Source organism: Acomys russatus, chromosome 3, assembly GCF_903995435.1.
Source record: "Acomys russatus chromosome 3, mAcoRus1.1, whole genome shotgun sequence".
NCBI lineage: Eukaryota > Metazoa > Chordata > Mammalia > Rodentia > Muridae > Acomys > Acomys russatus.
The window spans coordinates 39828772-39844686 of NC_067139.1; the positions used below are offsets into that span (position 1 = coordinate 39828772).

The 15915-nt window shown below is 47.4% G+C and overlaps 1 protein-coding gene across 2 annotated transcripts in view; it reads right to left on the minus strand.

The window, feature by feature from the left end:
* The window catches only part of Spock1 (SPARC (osteonectin), cwcv and kazal like domains proteoglycan 1), a 454464-nt gene that overhangs the window by 77584 nt on the left and 360965 nt on the right, over window positions 1-15915 (minus strand). For both annotated transcript variants that reach the window (XM_051172511.1, XM_051172504.1), the window contains exon 6: window positions 1730-1844. In XM_051172511.1, the coding sequence (XP_051028468.1) occupies window positions 1730-1844 (115 nt within the window). The remainder of the gene's footprint in view (window positions 1-1729; window positions 1845-15915) is intronic.

The following is a 15915-nucleotide window of genomic DNA, read 5'->3' on the forward strand; positions in this document are numbered from 1 at the left end:
AGAACAGAGTCCAGAATAATACCCTGGGGTCTAGACTAACACGGGCTACCTCAACTTCCTAATAAGACTCCAGCAATCTTTAGGTAGGATTCTCGTAACTATTTGTTAAGGGGAAAGGATGATTGCCAGTCAGAGACAGGAAGGACTTAGTTTGTTGGAATGTTCTCCGGAGCTTACGAAAACAAAAGCCCCAAATCATCAACAACAAAACACAAAACAGCAACAACAACAAAAAACAAAACCAGAGCCACAAAAATCTAGAGCGGGCATAGTGTCCACCTCATGACCAGTCTGTGGGCTTCCGTAAGTAAGTGGAAACTGCCCTTACTGTGCGCCACGTCTGACCGCAGGCCCCAGCTGGGCATGATTTTTGCCTGACTGGCATCTTAATGTCTCAATCAAAGGAAGAGACACTCAAGCCACACCACCCTGAGACAGCCCTCCATGAGCACCCTCTAGCCCAGTGAAGGAGCACCCCAGCCGTCCAGTGTGGGCCTTGCTCGTGAATCCCCTCATGCTACTACTTGGCATGTGACCACCTACTCTGGCTTCTTAAGACAACTTTTCTGGCTGGGCCTTTGTGCACATCCTCTAAGTTCTTTTTATCAATGAGATCAAAGACCTGGACTGAAAAGGGCCTGACTTCCAAAGCTGACCTCATTTATACCTACAACTTCAACTCCCCGTGGCCTTAGGTTTTTCTCTCCAAAGTCCAATGAGGTATTATACATTCTACCTAAGTTTTCTTAGTGCAACCATATAAATAAATTGGCCTCAAATACAGTGAGATTGGCTGCTGTGAAATCAGTAGTGACCTCTGTTGATTACTTATGATCACGTTACATGACCTATATTGCTCTTTTGAGCTCACCGAGGAGCCTGTAATGTTTCTGAGATGAAACCGCCCATACTTGGACTTGAAGTCTTCATCTACTTGCCCTTGCCCACATGGCTAGTGGAAATGATACTTCCTGTCTCTAGCCTTGATCATTCCTTTAGTCATAGGAAGCTTCTTGAGCTGGGAAATGTGAATTCACATACATTGGTATACACAGACGCGGTGCTTTTTTGTGAAACAGCCAATCACAGCTAAGAACACTCAGTGCCACTGAAGGCAAATTTAAACTTGAATTTCCGAAAGAGGCAGTGGCCAAGAGACCATATTGTTTCTCCATTAGAAAGCATCCCAAGAAGCCCTAGTAGGCCCTGCACTCTCAAGCCTGGACTGGAGGCAACAGTCCCCAGGAGTGGTCCCTTTCATCTGTCCCTTGGCTTTACGCCCTGCTCCAGTAGAATGTATTTGATGAAGAAATGCTTGGGGGTGAAAGCTCTCCTGGGCCACAGGATTTCTGCAGTTTCTGTGATGTTTAGTCTTGAGAGGTTCAAAGGATTCTAGAGTTTACAGTTGAAGAAAGATAAACCCAAGGGCAGACTGTAGATGATGAAAACCTGCCCCTCCTGTGCCAGAGCTAAACTACCATCTAAAAGAGGCCAGCACACACTTGCTCCAACAGATCTCTGTTAAACGCGTCTCTGCACTTCATTTTCTCTTTAAAGGTAGAAAGCGATTCAGCTCAGAGTCCCTAGCCAAGCTGGGGAACATACTTGCTAAATAAGCCTATGTTCCCTTCATGGGCCTGAACAGCTCTGTTGCAAGCTTGGCTCCAGGCAAGTAAGACAGGCTTGACCATGCAAGCTTGCCCTGCCCTCTGAACCCTCATCCACTTACCGTTCTTTTCTGCCTTGGGCTTCGGCGGCTCAGGCTCAGGCAGACATGGACAGGGCCCATCACAGAGGGAGCTGAGGCTTTTGCCTGTAGAACAAGCATGGAATTCCAACTTGCACTGCAAGAGAGGGACAGGACAGATCATCAGAACACGGTGAGTGCAGACCGATGCACAGCTTTCTGGGAGCAGCTGGTATCCTCGCTTTAAGACAAGAAAGACAGAGAAGAGAGAGAGGCCTCTCCTGTTAACAGTCTGGCTTTTAGAACACTAATGGGATTGGCCTTTTATGTTTTCCCAAATGTTCCAGAAAACTTCCAAAACACAGCAAAAGAACTGAAAAGGAGATTTTAATTAACTGTAGGCTCAACTGTCATCATTTATAAAATACGATGATTATCTGAAAGTTAATAGATGTGGAGTTCTATATGACCCATGAAGCTCTCCCATGGCTCCCCAGAGGCTTCTCAGCTAACCCTCCCACACAGAGCAAGCGCTTGAGAGCATTCTGGGTAACCTGCTTTCTCATTACTGTGACAGATGCCCATTGCAAACAACTTAAGAGGAAGAAGATTTGGTTTGCTCACAGCCTCAGCCCATCCTGGTGGGGGCACTGTGGTGGAATTGCTGGCATTATTGTGGTGGACAGGAAGCAGGGAAGAGGAGAACCCAGGACAGGACATAAGACATAGACTGCAAGGACATCTCTCAACTAGATTACTTCCTTCAGCTAGCTTTCATTTCTCTAAACTCTCCAAAACTAGCATCATCACTTGGAGACCAAACATTCAATACATAAGCCTACGAGGGATATTCAATATGTGAGCCTGTGAGGGACATTCCACTTTCAAATCAAAGCAAAGTTCAGGCAGCTCTTTCTCAAGTCTGGATGGCACGTGTGAGGTGCTCTGCCTGCCTCTTCCTTCGGGAGTAATGTGCAATGAAAATTTGTGTCCCCTGTCTGGAGCTGACCTTACACTGGTATTTTGTAGCTGGAGCCCTCCTACAACAAGCTTGGGAGATAATGGGAGTGTCTACCTAAGTCCGGGACTCGGTGTCAGAAGTTCACAAGCTACAGCCTCCCCTCATCTTTTGTCAGTAACAATTGTAGCCTTTGGGTCCCTTTCTCCTAACTTAACATTCAAGTCTCAAGGGACTGAACACACAAATAGGAGAGTGGGAAGGTATTTCCAGGTGTCTTAGACCACAGCAGCCACCAGCATTCTTATTACTTGTGTATTACGGAAAGAGAAGTTGAGGCTCTTTGAGGTTACACAACTCATAAAAGACCTTAGCACTCAGTCAAATGCACTCAGTCTGACTTCAGAGCTGAGCCCTTAAGGGTCCTGAGATAGTTTCTGTCACGTGGCCAAAGGTTCAGAGCCCTGAAGCACATGGTGCGGCTGAATCTGCACCTTTGCCTTTGGTCCAGATGCATTATCTGAGTTTCCTCCCTTTCTGCCTGTCAAATTCTCAGGATCAAGGTCTGCATATAATCAGTCTCCTGCCCAGGGCCTGGGAACCTGGTGGAGGTTCAAAGGAAGGAGAGATAGACAGAACTGACTGCAAACCTACACAGCATGCGGCTCTTATCAGACACCGTGGAAAATCATATAAAAGCAAGGGAAGGGCAGATACAGTCGTCGACTTAGAAAACACAAGTCATCCTGTGAGGAACCACCAAAGTTTGCAAAGCAACTCGCTAGAAAACAGGTGAACAGACATGGGCTCACTGCGAAAAAAAATGAGATGTTCAGTGTCCAGGCAAACTACAAACCCAGGCAAATAGCACTTTAAAGCCAGTTCTAAGGGTCCCACAATTTTTGGGTGTAACCCAAGCTGTTGCCCATCCAAGGGGCAATGGCAGAGCTTACAGAAGGAGCAGGCTCCCTCTGATCCAAAGCTCCTTTCTATACATGATCTTGAAATGCCTAGCATGTGACCAGTGTGGTCACAGGAGTCCGGGGCACTTTGTGAAATGAAGCCAGGCCTGGGCCTCAAACATTACTTGCCCCAACTTTGGAGTAAATTAAAGTGCATTTATCTAAAGCCATGTGGACAAGACTATGTGGTGAGACCAGAGCAAAATGACCTCTGGGTATGGGATGTGCCTGCAGGCAGCAGGAAGGGCTGAAGGAAAGCTGAAGGTCACTGTGTCAACTTTCTCTTCAAATAGCACTCACCCCAGTTTGATTTATGTTGCTGTGATAAACACTAACACCTGGCAGCCTGGCTCACAGCTTACAGCCCGTCGTAAAGGGGAGTCAAGGCAGCAAGCCAGAGGCCAGAACTGAAGTAGGGGCCGTGGAGGAACACTGCTTAGTAGCTTGCTCCCCATGGCTCACTCAGCCAGCTTTCTTAAAGGAAATCGAGGGCCACCTGCCCAGAGGTGCACCACTCAAACTGGACTGGACACTCCTGCATCAACCATGAATCAAGAAAATGCTGCACAGACACACGCACAGGCCAGTCTGATGGGGGCAGTACCTCCCTTAAAGTTCTCTCTTCCCAGTTGGGTCTAGCTTTGTCCAGTTGATAAACACTAAGCCACACACACAGTATGTGCACCTGCAGTGGAGGTCACCATGGCCAGCGGCATCCTCCTCCTCTTCCTCTTCCTCCTCCTCCTCCTCCCTTCTTCCTCCTCTTAGGTTGGCTCTCTGTAATAACCCTTGTTTTCATATTGGAGGCTTACAAACTAGTTTTGAAAGAGACTTTCTATATCTTATTTAGGCAAAATTTTTATTTTATGTATAAATTTATTTTATAAAGTTCACATTATCACTTGAATTCATCATAAGGCCTTCTCATATTACTGCTGTAACTGCCTGCTTATGCCTGTTACAGACTCAAATATTTTCCCTCAGCCAACCTCACCCTTCTTGAGGGGGGATCTACACTTTCCTCATGCTTTGACCTCAGTGCTGACCTTCCCTGCCCCATGGTCCCAGGACTGCCCTGTGACCAACCCCGAGAGATGGATGGATCAGCAGCAATAGGGAAGATTCCAGCATCTCATCTGCACTTCCCATCAAGCTTTGGGGACGTCACATGCTGCTGTTGTAGCCTCCATGTGTGTGTGAGTGTGTTGTGCATGTGTGTGTTTGTCTGTATATCTGTGTATGTGCATGTGTCTGTGTGTGTATGTCTGTCTGTATATCTGTGTGTATCTCTGTGTGTCTATCTGTCTGTGTGAATGTCTCTCTGTATATCTGTCTGTGTGTGCGTGTCCGTGTGGATGTGTGTGCATGTTTGTGCGTGTGCATGTGTGTGTGCGTGTGTGTGTGTGCGTGTGCATGTGTGTGTGTAGACCAGCTGGCATCCTTCTAGACCATAGAAAACCCCACTTTCTGTCTTATCTCTGACACGATGTAACCCACAATGAGCCTGACACATAGTAGGTATTCAATAAACAAGAATAAGCAAAATGCAGGAAGAAGGGTAGTACTGTACACTCCCCAAATCACAGCCCTGGGTCCCGCCCAGGAGCTTCCCAGCCTGCCGACACAAGAAGGTAGGACACTGTCACTCCATCTCACCCTACACTCTACTCAAGTCTGCTCTGAGGCCTCCATGGCCAGCGCCTGTCCCTCAGCCTCACGCTCACCCCAGGCGACTGACAAGAGTCAGCCTACTCCACCTGCCTCTCAGCAGCCAAACACCACTTCCTGTGTGGTCCTGCGTGATCCACGTTCCCCTGGCAACAGTCTGAAGAGACCACTGCCCTCTCTGTATCCCAGACAGGAGCCTCTGCGAAAGCTGTACTGGAAAACATGTAATGTGTAAACGAAGCTCAAACGGCTCTAGTTCTCAGGCCGGTGAATGGCTCAGCAGTTCAGCTTACTCGACACTCTTCTAGACAACCTGGGTTCACTTCCCAGCACCCACACAGCACTTCACAACCTTCTTTAACTCTAGTTCCAGGGCACTCAGTGCCCTCTTCTGGCTTCTATGGGCACCAGATAGTCTTATACTACATACGTCTACATGTAGGCAAAACATACAGATAAAATTTTAAAAATTAAATGGTTGTAATCTCATCATTTTATTCGAACCTTTTAACTATTGTTTGAATTTAAAAATTCAGAACAGGCTAGACAGACAGACAGAGACGGTAAAAATTTATAACGTGTGTGTTAGATGAATGCTATCAAGCTAGGGGTGACCTCCCTAGCACGTTGAGGAACACAGGAGCTTCATAAAATGGGTGATGTTTGTTTCACATTTTAATTTGGCTTTTCGTTTAAACTTGTTCCTGGATTTAACAACTCCTATAAGTAAAACACACATTTCTTTTAAAATGCATCTACCATTTTATAATGAAATGTGCAAGCTTCTCTGGAGGTGTTTAGCAAGCTAGAACCAAAGCACCCCCTGGAAAGGATGCTCACCTCTGGGGAGCCCTCCGGGAACATGCAACTAAGGCTGTTGGATGCTTTGAATGGGGGTACCGAATCGCCACTGGCCAGAGGTGTTCCTAGGGCCTGAGACTTGAGACTTGTTTCCTTCATGAGGCTCTTCCCTGACCCATCTCCTGAAGTAAACCTCGCAGATATAATACCCGTCCTTCATCAGCATCAGGCTGTTGCCAGGGCAGAGACAACAGAGAGGCCTATGAAGTGATCTCCATGCCAGCCTTACCCAGAGGGCCTAGGTGACTCTCAGACAGAAAGACTTTCTGCTGAGTGAGCTCCACAGCGCCAGTGGGACCTGATCACCAGGCCAATGCTCACTGTTCTCTTTTAAGCTTTAGGTCACAGGCCCCCAGGTGGACCCAGCTGACCTCACAGAGCCGACCGGACAGGGGAAACACATGTACTGGTTTGGAAATCATCACGAGGCAGGTGTGCTGTGACCTCAATCCAGGCCTGCTAAGGAAACGAGAGCCAAGGGGGAATGAGGTTGCTGCAGAGCCTCTCTTCCCACTGCTCCCCACTAGAAACAGGTACATAGCCCAAGGGATGCTGGGCTTCCTCCAACTCAGCAGATGCAGCCGTGGTTTATCCAGCTCCCAACTTAGCTGGAACAACAAATAAAGAGGCACAGAGAAGCACGAGATTTCTCTTTGGGAAAGACATGGCAGAGAATGGAGCACAAGCGAAGGAAGGATGCTGCAAGGGAGATGTGGGGAAGGGAGATGAGCATCCTCCCAGCGTCACAGGGTATCGAGGGCTGAGAACATTTCCTACGGTTTGTGCAAAAGCAGGAGCTAAACCTGATGTAACTATGGATGTTGACTGCTATGCCATGAGGAATTGGCCAAGGGGCCTCCACCTGCTCACTCTAGACCAGCCCTGTCGGGGAGGGAGGGTCTAAGCAGTCAGAGCATGCTGGGCCAAGTTCAACTTTCACAGCATGGCAGTTATAAACCAAGTAAGACTGGAAAAATACAGCCTTCTTGGGGGCTAATAAGAGTATAGCATTACTTGCCTGTCACTTTAGAAAGAAAAATTTTGTTTTGAGGGTATAACACAGAGGAAATGGGTGTAAGGAAATCCTCTGGACTGGACAGCCTCTCAGCTCCTTACAGCGCACAATAGCCAAAGCGGAGGTCAACCTGGGAGTCCTCCATGAGAGGCTGAAGGACACCCATTGGGATAATGGTTGCCTTGGTACTTCTACAGGAAAACCAGTCCTCTAGCCCCACCCACCCCGGAAGTGGATCTAGCAGAGAAGACCTTCTGCTGCTGTCTGCAGTGAACCCCTAGTCACCCCTGAAAACCATACACCTCCTGCTAGGGCCCATCTCCATCCCACATGCAAGCTAGGTCCAAATGAGTTTCAGACCTGGGCTTTTCTAATAGTGGGGGCTTTACAGAGGCAGGCAAATGAAAACAGGTTCCCTGGGGCCAGAAGCCAGTATTATGGGTATCCTTATAAGGAACGTGTGGACACAGAAGTAGCCAGGTAGGGACGATGATGTGATGACACGCAGGAGAAGGCTGTCTCTAAGCCAAGGAACTCTGGAGACACCCCCAATACACAGAGGGATGAAGGGAGGGAGGGAGGGATGGAGGGAGGGAGGGAGGGAGGGGCAGGCATCAGAGACCAAAAGAACAGCCCCTCTGCTTTAGAACTAGCCAGCCACTGTTGTTTGATCTCAAACACCTGGCCTCCAGGGCTGTGTGAGGGGAACTCTGACATTTACACAGCTCAGTTTGTAGTTCTTTGCTGTGACAGCCAAGCTAACTGATACACTTTGCATCTAGTGTTTTAAGACGAGACAGACTCCAAGACAAGGAGATGCTCTGGTTTAGAATTAAAAAATCTAAATCTTTGTGCTAAGTTGGCTCAGGTCTATTGGAAAGATATAAGACAAACCAAACCAAACCAAACAAAATCACAGGACGGCAGTTTCAGGGTGTGAGAAACGAGCCATGTTGTGTCATTTGTGATTCATGCCCCACACTGGTAGATGGACAGATGAAAATTTGAAGCCTTTTGTTGATTTTATGATAAAGTGGTTATATGAATAATTAGGTCTAACTCTGCAGAGGAAGTGAGTTGATAAACTAGGAAGTCAGGTAAGGTCATCTAAGCAGAGAGCAGCCACCATATTCACACAAACAGGAATATAAATACAATCCTCCGAGGCTTCTAGACCCTTGACCTGCTGTAACTTAAGTGCCTTCCCCAAGCATCTAAGAAACAGAGAGGAAGCACTGGGTAAATGTGTGGGAGTGCTCAAGACACTGACCTACTTAAAAATACATGTGCTAGCAGATTTCCCAGCCAATCCTTGCTTCCATTTTGCATAACACACCAATAAACTGGCATGAGTGAATGTTTCCTGCAAATGGCCAGTGCATCTTTCTCTCCTGTGATTTGTAAAGCAAAGCTAATAACTTCTCTTTGGTTCATTGATCACGCGGGTCTCCACACTCTCCGCCAGGCCTCGCATGCTTGGGGTATTATTTTTAACATTTTATTTAAATTGCTTTCTCCACTGTATTTCATCAACCTATCTTCTATTTTTAAACCAGTCTGTTGACAGCTCGCAGTTGACAATTTTGTTCACAGTTGATGAATTCTGATTTGTTTTCATTCGCCCAAAATCATGTCACAGTAGAGGGAGGGAAGTAATCCCCAGGCTTTGCTGGCTCTAATAATTGGGCGTGAAGTGAGTGAGTGGCTGCTGCCCGCAGCAGCCAGATGGGCCCTTCAGCTCTTCTCTCCAGCTGTGCTGGCCTCACCACTGGTTCTCAAGTGGCAACAGATCCCTCTGCCTCAGGGCCTTTGCACTATCCTTTGTAACTCTCTCCCCAACTAGCTTTGTTTCTCCATCCAGTTCCTGATCATCCACTCAATATTCAGGACCCCTACACACACAATATTCTGTCTCCCCTCCCCTGCCATATAAACCCCATTGGAACAGTCCTTTGTCCTATTGGCCTAGAGCCAAGAACAGATGTCACATTAGTGGATTTTTACTACAAAAAGAGGAAGGCAAACCTGCATGCATGTCTGGGAAGGTTCTGAATGGAGCCAAAAGTCCCTCCCTTTTTCTCCACCTGACTTCTTTCAGAGAGCCACCAGCCATAGAAGCCCTGGGCCCTGACAGGAGCATGGCCATCTTTCTATCAGCTAGGGACAGTCTCAACTAAATACCTGACATTTGGCCCATTTGTGTACCAAGACTGGGTCTTGTCTGCATACCCACTCTTATGTCTTCTGCACATCTGTCTTATACTCACTCTTGTGTCTTCTGAACGCTGGTCTCTATACTCAGTCATATCTTCTGCACATTTGTCTTATACTCACTCTTATGTCTTCTGAACGCTGGTCTCTATACTCACTCATATCTTCTGCACATCTGTCTTATACTCACTCTTACGTCTTCTGGACACTGGTCTCTATACTCACTCATGTCTTCTGCACATCTGTCTTATACTCACTCATATCTTCTGCACATCTGTCTTATACTCACTCTGTGTCTTCTGCACATCTATCTATATACTCACTCTATGTCTTCTGAACACTGCTCTCTATACTCACTCATGTCTTCTGCACATCTGTCTTATACTTACTCTTGTGACTTCTGCACATGTCTGTATACTCACTCTTGTGTCTTCTGTACATCTATCTCTCATATAAGATTTAAGAGTTTCAAAGGGAGGCAGAACATTAAACTTTAAACCAAGCTGCTAAGAAAAGCCCTTCTTTGAGAAAAAAAAAAAGCCCTCCAATTTTAAAAGAAAGGTACAATTAGAAAGTGGCCATTTTTTGCAATGCAAAATGTCTGTGGGAAAAATGAATGAAGACTAAGACATATACAAGGTTCTTAATCTCCAAGTGTACCCCATAGAATGTTTAGTTATAACAGAGAAGAGAAGGTACATTCCCAGCAACATATGTGGCTGTCACATCTTAATAGGGAGACTAAGACACCAAGTCAATAGCATGATGGAACAGTCTGGCATGCATCTGCTGATATGCTACCAAAAGAAAAATGTAGTGGCTCTATAAAATGCTACAGCCAACTGGGGCTGGACAGATGGCCCAGTAGTTAAGAGCACTGCTGCTCAAGCAAAGGACCCAAGTTCAGTTTCCAGCATCCATGTTGGAAGGACCCTGCTGTTTGAGGTTGCAACTGTCCCAGTCTGGAAAGCTATTCTGAGCTCGCCCTTAGATGGAGGACTCCCTCTCCCCAGCAGGGCCTCCTGCTCTCTGACTGACTTCATCTTGAGAGTCTTTAGACATAGATGTTTCTAACCATATTTGATATACGGCCTTTGACACAGCATCCTACTTGCTCTCCTCTCCCTGTGCCTATAGGATAATTAGGTACTATGTTTCCCATTCAGATGATAGGAGCGTGCTGCCAAATGCAAGTCAAGCATTTTTGAAGCACCTAATTCCAACCAATTATGTACACCTATTCTAGAGCCCCCTACCCATTCCCCAAAGACTGTAAAGCCCTTGCTCTCTCAGAATACAGTTGAACCAGCTCCCTGAAGTGGTTCCCAGAGTGGTCATTTTCCATCATGCTCATGGCCTTCTGAGCCCTGCACTTTGTCTTTTGTTCCTCCTGCCTTCGTGGGCTGATAGCCAATAGCTCTCCACAAAAGAGGAGACCCACACACCCACATAACAACTCACAATCTGTAACTCCAGTTCTAGGCGATCTGACTGACACATTCTTCTGATCTCTCCCTGTCCTGGGCACACACGTGGCTCACTTACATACATGCAGGGGAAATATACTTATACTCATAAAATAAATAAACCTAAAACTGTTTATTTTAAATACTGTAGCCACACAATTGCTGAGCTTGAACCAAGTCAGGAGAAAACAAAGCAAAAGTCCCAAACAGAGGATGTCTGAGAAGACAGATGCCTAGAAAACCATACCTCAGGGCAGGGTGGGCAGTCAGGGTCTGAATTAAAAGAAAGTGTGGAAACAAACACGATGAGTGAGCCTCCTTAGTGCTTAGGTAATAATCACACAAAGCTGTAAGAGACTTTTGGAGGGGAACATCATGATTTTAATGTGAATGCATCATTAGGTGATGCTCTGAAATAATTTCCCCATGAGTGCAATAGTAAATGCTTTCCAATGTGGTTACGTAAAAGAACACCCCTACCATTTAATAGGGGTTACTCATCGAATGTCTCTAAAGTGCTTCCAAATACTTCAAGGGAAAGGATACGGCTACATATGGAAAACACAAAGGTGATGCTATTAACAGCTACCCTATGTTGGTGACAGTGTACAGAGTTCAATCACTCTATGTTAAGCTCTTTCCATTCAACAGTTATAGAATCAATAGCTTGGGAAGGAGTTTTAACTTACTTTGTCTAGTGGTTCCTGAAGACTCTTCCCAGAATCCAAGGTTACCTTCCCTAAGCACAGGCCACTTTAACCAGCAACCACAGTCCTTGCTCCTGTTCCCCAGCAGGGGGCGGGCTCTTTGTGATCAGTGACAGGATCGTGCTGGCTGAGACCTGGCTCTTCAGGAAAAGAGCAGGTCTTCACTAAGTTGTTAAGCGATGGTTGAGGGTTTCCCTAGACACAAAATTTTTAATGGATGGAAGCAGGCAGGGCTCAGCCGGAGGCAAAATGTTGTACGTGCATGAACCTACATACTTTAGACCTTGGGGAGTTCCCTTTCCCATCCCAAAGCTGAAAACTGAGGCTAGAAGACAAATGTCTATGGTTTTCTCTCTTAAGAAACTTCCTTACCCTTCTCCCTCTTGGGTATCTCTCAATGACTTTGCAAACAAACCCTTTCAGTAAGGGAGAGGGCAAATTTCAGCAACTCATACACAAATTGTTTGCTTTTGGATGAAAAGCTGAATGAAGTTACTGTAAATTGTTTATAACAAAGCCAGTGTGGGGTCCCACATGTGAAATAAAGACAGATGCAAGACGAGGCGTGAAGGGAGTTTGAGGAAAAAAGGATGCTCTGCCCTCCACTCTGGGGGGGGGGGGGGGCAGGACAGAGATACTGTAACAAGTTGCAATGCTGATCATCTCTCAGTAAAAGGGGCTTGGAAAAAAAGATGCTTTGCTACCTCCCAATCTCTGACTCTGTTACAGCAGAGATACTGTAACGGGTTACAGCCACACACCCACAGCTTCTCTTTGCTGCATTCCACCCCCAAACTGCTGTTGTTGCCCGGAGATCTTTCCTGCCCAGCGTGCTTTCCATCTCCCCAGACAGCCCCAGTTCTGACCTCCGCTTTTGGTTCCCAATTTGTGGGGCTTCTTTTTGATGCTCGCTGCCAGTTTCTTCTTCGCTGTCTGTTCTGCCTGGAAACCTCTGTGGGCTGCAGATACTTCATAGTTCTACATTTATATGGCATGTCTCCTCTATCTAGAATTTTTTGGGGACAGAACAGATGAGGAAGAGCTTGAAGTTCCCGGGCCTGCTTCCTCTTAGTACCAAGAATAGCACATAGGCATGGCAAGGTCTTCATGGAAATGCCTAGCGAAGGAAGAAGCTCCAGAAAAGCCCATGTGAGCCAGATATGGTGGCACGTGCCTTTAACCCCAGCACTCAGGAGGCAGAGGTAGGCGCATCACTGTGAGTTCAAGGCCAGCCTGGTCTACAAAGCAAGTCCAGGACAGCCAAGGCTACACAGAGAAACCCTGTTTCAAAACAAAAACAAAAACACCCAAAACAAACAAAAAAAAAAAAAAAGGGAAGAAAAGCCCATGTACAGAGCTGTCTGGTGATGGATGCCTGCTTCAGCCATCAGTTAAGACCCACAGCAGACTGGTCAGGGCCAGGTTTTCTCCCAGCCCTAATGGACATGAGCTCTAAGAAGAAACTTAACTGCCACAGAAATAAAGATGGCAGCCCAGGGACAGATGGTATGAGACCAGTCAGGTCTATTTCAGGATTCCACTTCCCACTTGGCTCCATTTGCTCTCTTCCAGGCCCCTGCCTCTGGGTCCACGGTGACTCCCTACAGCCCCCACACCATCCTGGCATATCTGTACACATGTCTGTGCCTGGAAGTAAGCAGCCATCTCCTTCGAGAGCCTGGCTACATTGTATTCTATGACTCCAAGACTTCTATGATAGCCAGGGCTTTGGCAAAGTCTTTAAGAGCATCAAGCCTTAGTGAGGAGGGCGAAAAGAGAGATGTGAGCATGGAGAAATGACATTGGAATGATGAAAGGGAAAGTGGGCTCAGGGTGCCTGCTGGACAGCTGCAAGGAAGAAAAGGCCAGCGGCTGTCCTTGTGCTCGCCTACCATGCCACACGAAGCAGCCCCTGCTTCTCTCTGGTGACTCATACATTGACTCCGGTTGCTTATAGCAAACATAACTTAGAGAAATGAAGCTGGTCGGCCATAGACCTGTATCTCAAGATGAGAGTACCAGCCCTTGGGTTCCAGCAACTGCTGACATTGGAACTCAGTCTCCTCCCGAGGCAGAAGGTCCCACAGCTATTCTAGGGGAGCAGATAAACTTTGATATTCCCAGGGAAACCCTCTGGGAAGAGCATTTTTTGGGAGTCTGCAATCCAGAGAAGCCCAGCCAGGGACTCAAAGTACAGTTGGGTTCATAGGGCAAGGTCTCTGAAGTTGACTGGGGCCTGAAAGATGCTCGTAAGAAAACTGTGCTTGCTGGTAGACCCTGATGATTGGCATATGTCTGTGCCTGGAGAAAGCGGGCTGACTGGAAACTCATTAATTAATCATCATCCCAGAAGCTGCAGAAGGTTAAGACTAACACATCCATGTCACAAACGAGAGGGGCAAAAGTAGGAAAAGGGACACAAATAAGAAAGGAAAGCACAGGAAGAGAAGACACACTGGCTGCTCCTGAGGTAAGGAACAAAGAAAAGCGAGAAGAAATAAAAAGATGCTTACATAGGGAAGCAGGGAATGCCCAAGAGGTGCAAGAGACAGAATAGGAACCAGGACAACTATCTCTCACCTCTGGTGTGTATGTGTGCATGTGTGTGTGCGTGCGTGCGTGCGTGCGTACATGCGTGTGTATGTGTGTGTCGAGGGGTGGGGGAAGGAAGCTGGCGGGGAGTGTAATGGCCTGGCAGCTCCAGGAGAAAAGAAAGGCAATGTTCTGGGGTACCCACGATGCTTAAAATAAACTCCCTGCCTCTATAAATGCCCTCAGAATTTCATCTCTTTCCTGCTTGTCCTAGTTTTGTGGTAGTGGAGAGGAAGTACAGCGATGGGATGCTCCCAGCCTGCTGAGCCCTCATGGGTTTCCAGTGGGCTGCAAGGCAGTATCCTCCACAGGGCAGGTTGAGGTGGGGCTGTGATGCTGGCAGGGTGCTGTTGTCTGCAGGGCTTTGTCTGCACCTCTTCCAGTGAGCCAGGAAGGGGATCTGCCACCTTGAGCTCCAGGACATCACTAGAGGTGAGAATCAAAGCCATTTGCATAACCCTTCCAAGCTGCCTTCCTTATCACTAAATAAAGATAGCCCAGCTGCCTGCAGCCATCAAGAAGGCAGAATGGGCAGCCAGCAGATGTCTAGTGCCTGCCAGGCAGCATCCCAGGCATGGGCAGACAATATAATTCATTCCCTTCATCTGTCTTCTCCCACCAGCCCCACCTCTATTCTCTCCCTTCTTCTTAAGCAGCTTCATGCCTGAGTGGTCTTTATAAAATGCAAAATTGTTTGAGACACCCATCCCAGCTCACACTCATTCCCTGTTCCCCATCCTCCTCAAATGAACTGCTTTTTAGCCTGGTGGGAAGACTGTTGGTGATGCCCACTTCCCACATCTACCTATCTGTCCCATTCAGGTCCCCTACAGTGAGCCTCCCTTTGGCGCTCTGCTTTATAATCCCCAGGAGGCCTATGGGAGGATCCCGAGCTCCAGACCCTGTGTCTGTCTGACTTTCTCATGCTCTTCATTTTCGTGCTGCTTCCTTACCCATGTTCTTATAAGCTCCGTGAACTCGCCTTTGAGTTCACACATGGTACTAGATGAAAATGTGAGGGATAGACTGATACGTGGGTAGATGGACAGGTAGATACTGACTGTATCTAACTGCAGATTGATCCTACTGCTGTCCTCGCCAATCAAACCGCCTGAGTTAACTCACTCCCCACCTCTTGACCCCAGGCTTGGGAACTCTGTGGCCCAGGTCAAAAACAATTTCAAGGTTTGAACACTCACTCCCACCACCCTACCCAACCTGAGGCGGGTTCCGAAATGTACAAGCCCTGAGTCAAAACCAGTCTTCCCTTTAAAGGCCTGTCACTCTCAGGCCCCTAACAGGAGAACTGGAGCAAAAGGCCATATGAGGAGCCTATTAGTATACCAGAGCTAGTGCTCAGTATCTGTGGTTCCCTTAGAGCTTCTCACCCTGCCCCCTTTCCTAAACCTCTCCAGCCCCCAGGGACTTAGCTTCCCTTACTCCAGCTTCTTTTTCCTATATAACCCTGCCATTTTGGCCACAGGCTGTCTTAGTTCTCTAGGCTCCACTCTTGGACCTCTCTCAGTCTTCTTTGGTCTTTCTCTCTTCTCTTCCTCTCTCCCTCTCTCTCTTCTCATGGTCCGGGTCAGTCTACTGACCACGTTTCCCCTGCTGCTTTCCGTACCTGCTCTGACCTCTTTCAGATATCCCTGGTTGTGCTCCTCCCCACACCTACAATGAAAACATATCCAGCCACACTTTGGAAGCGCCAGGTCAACATTCGCATTCAGTCACCATCTGATCCTGACCACCTCTGACAACAGGACCCTGGTGTGTCAACATCCACCA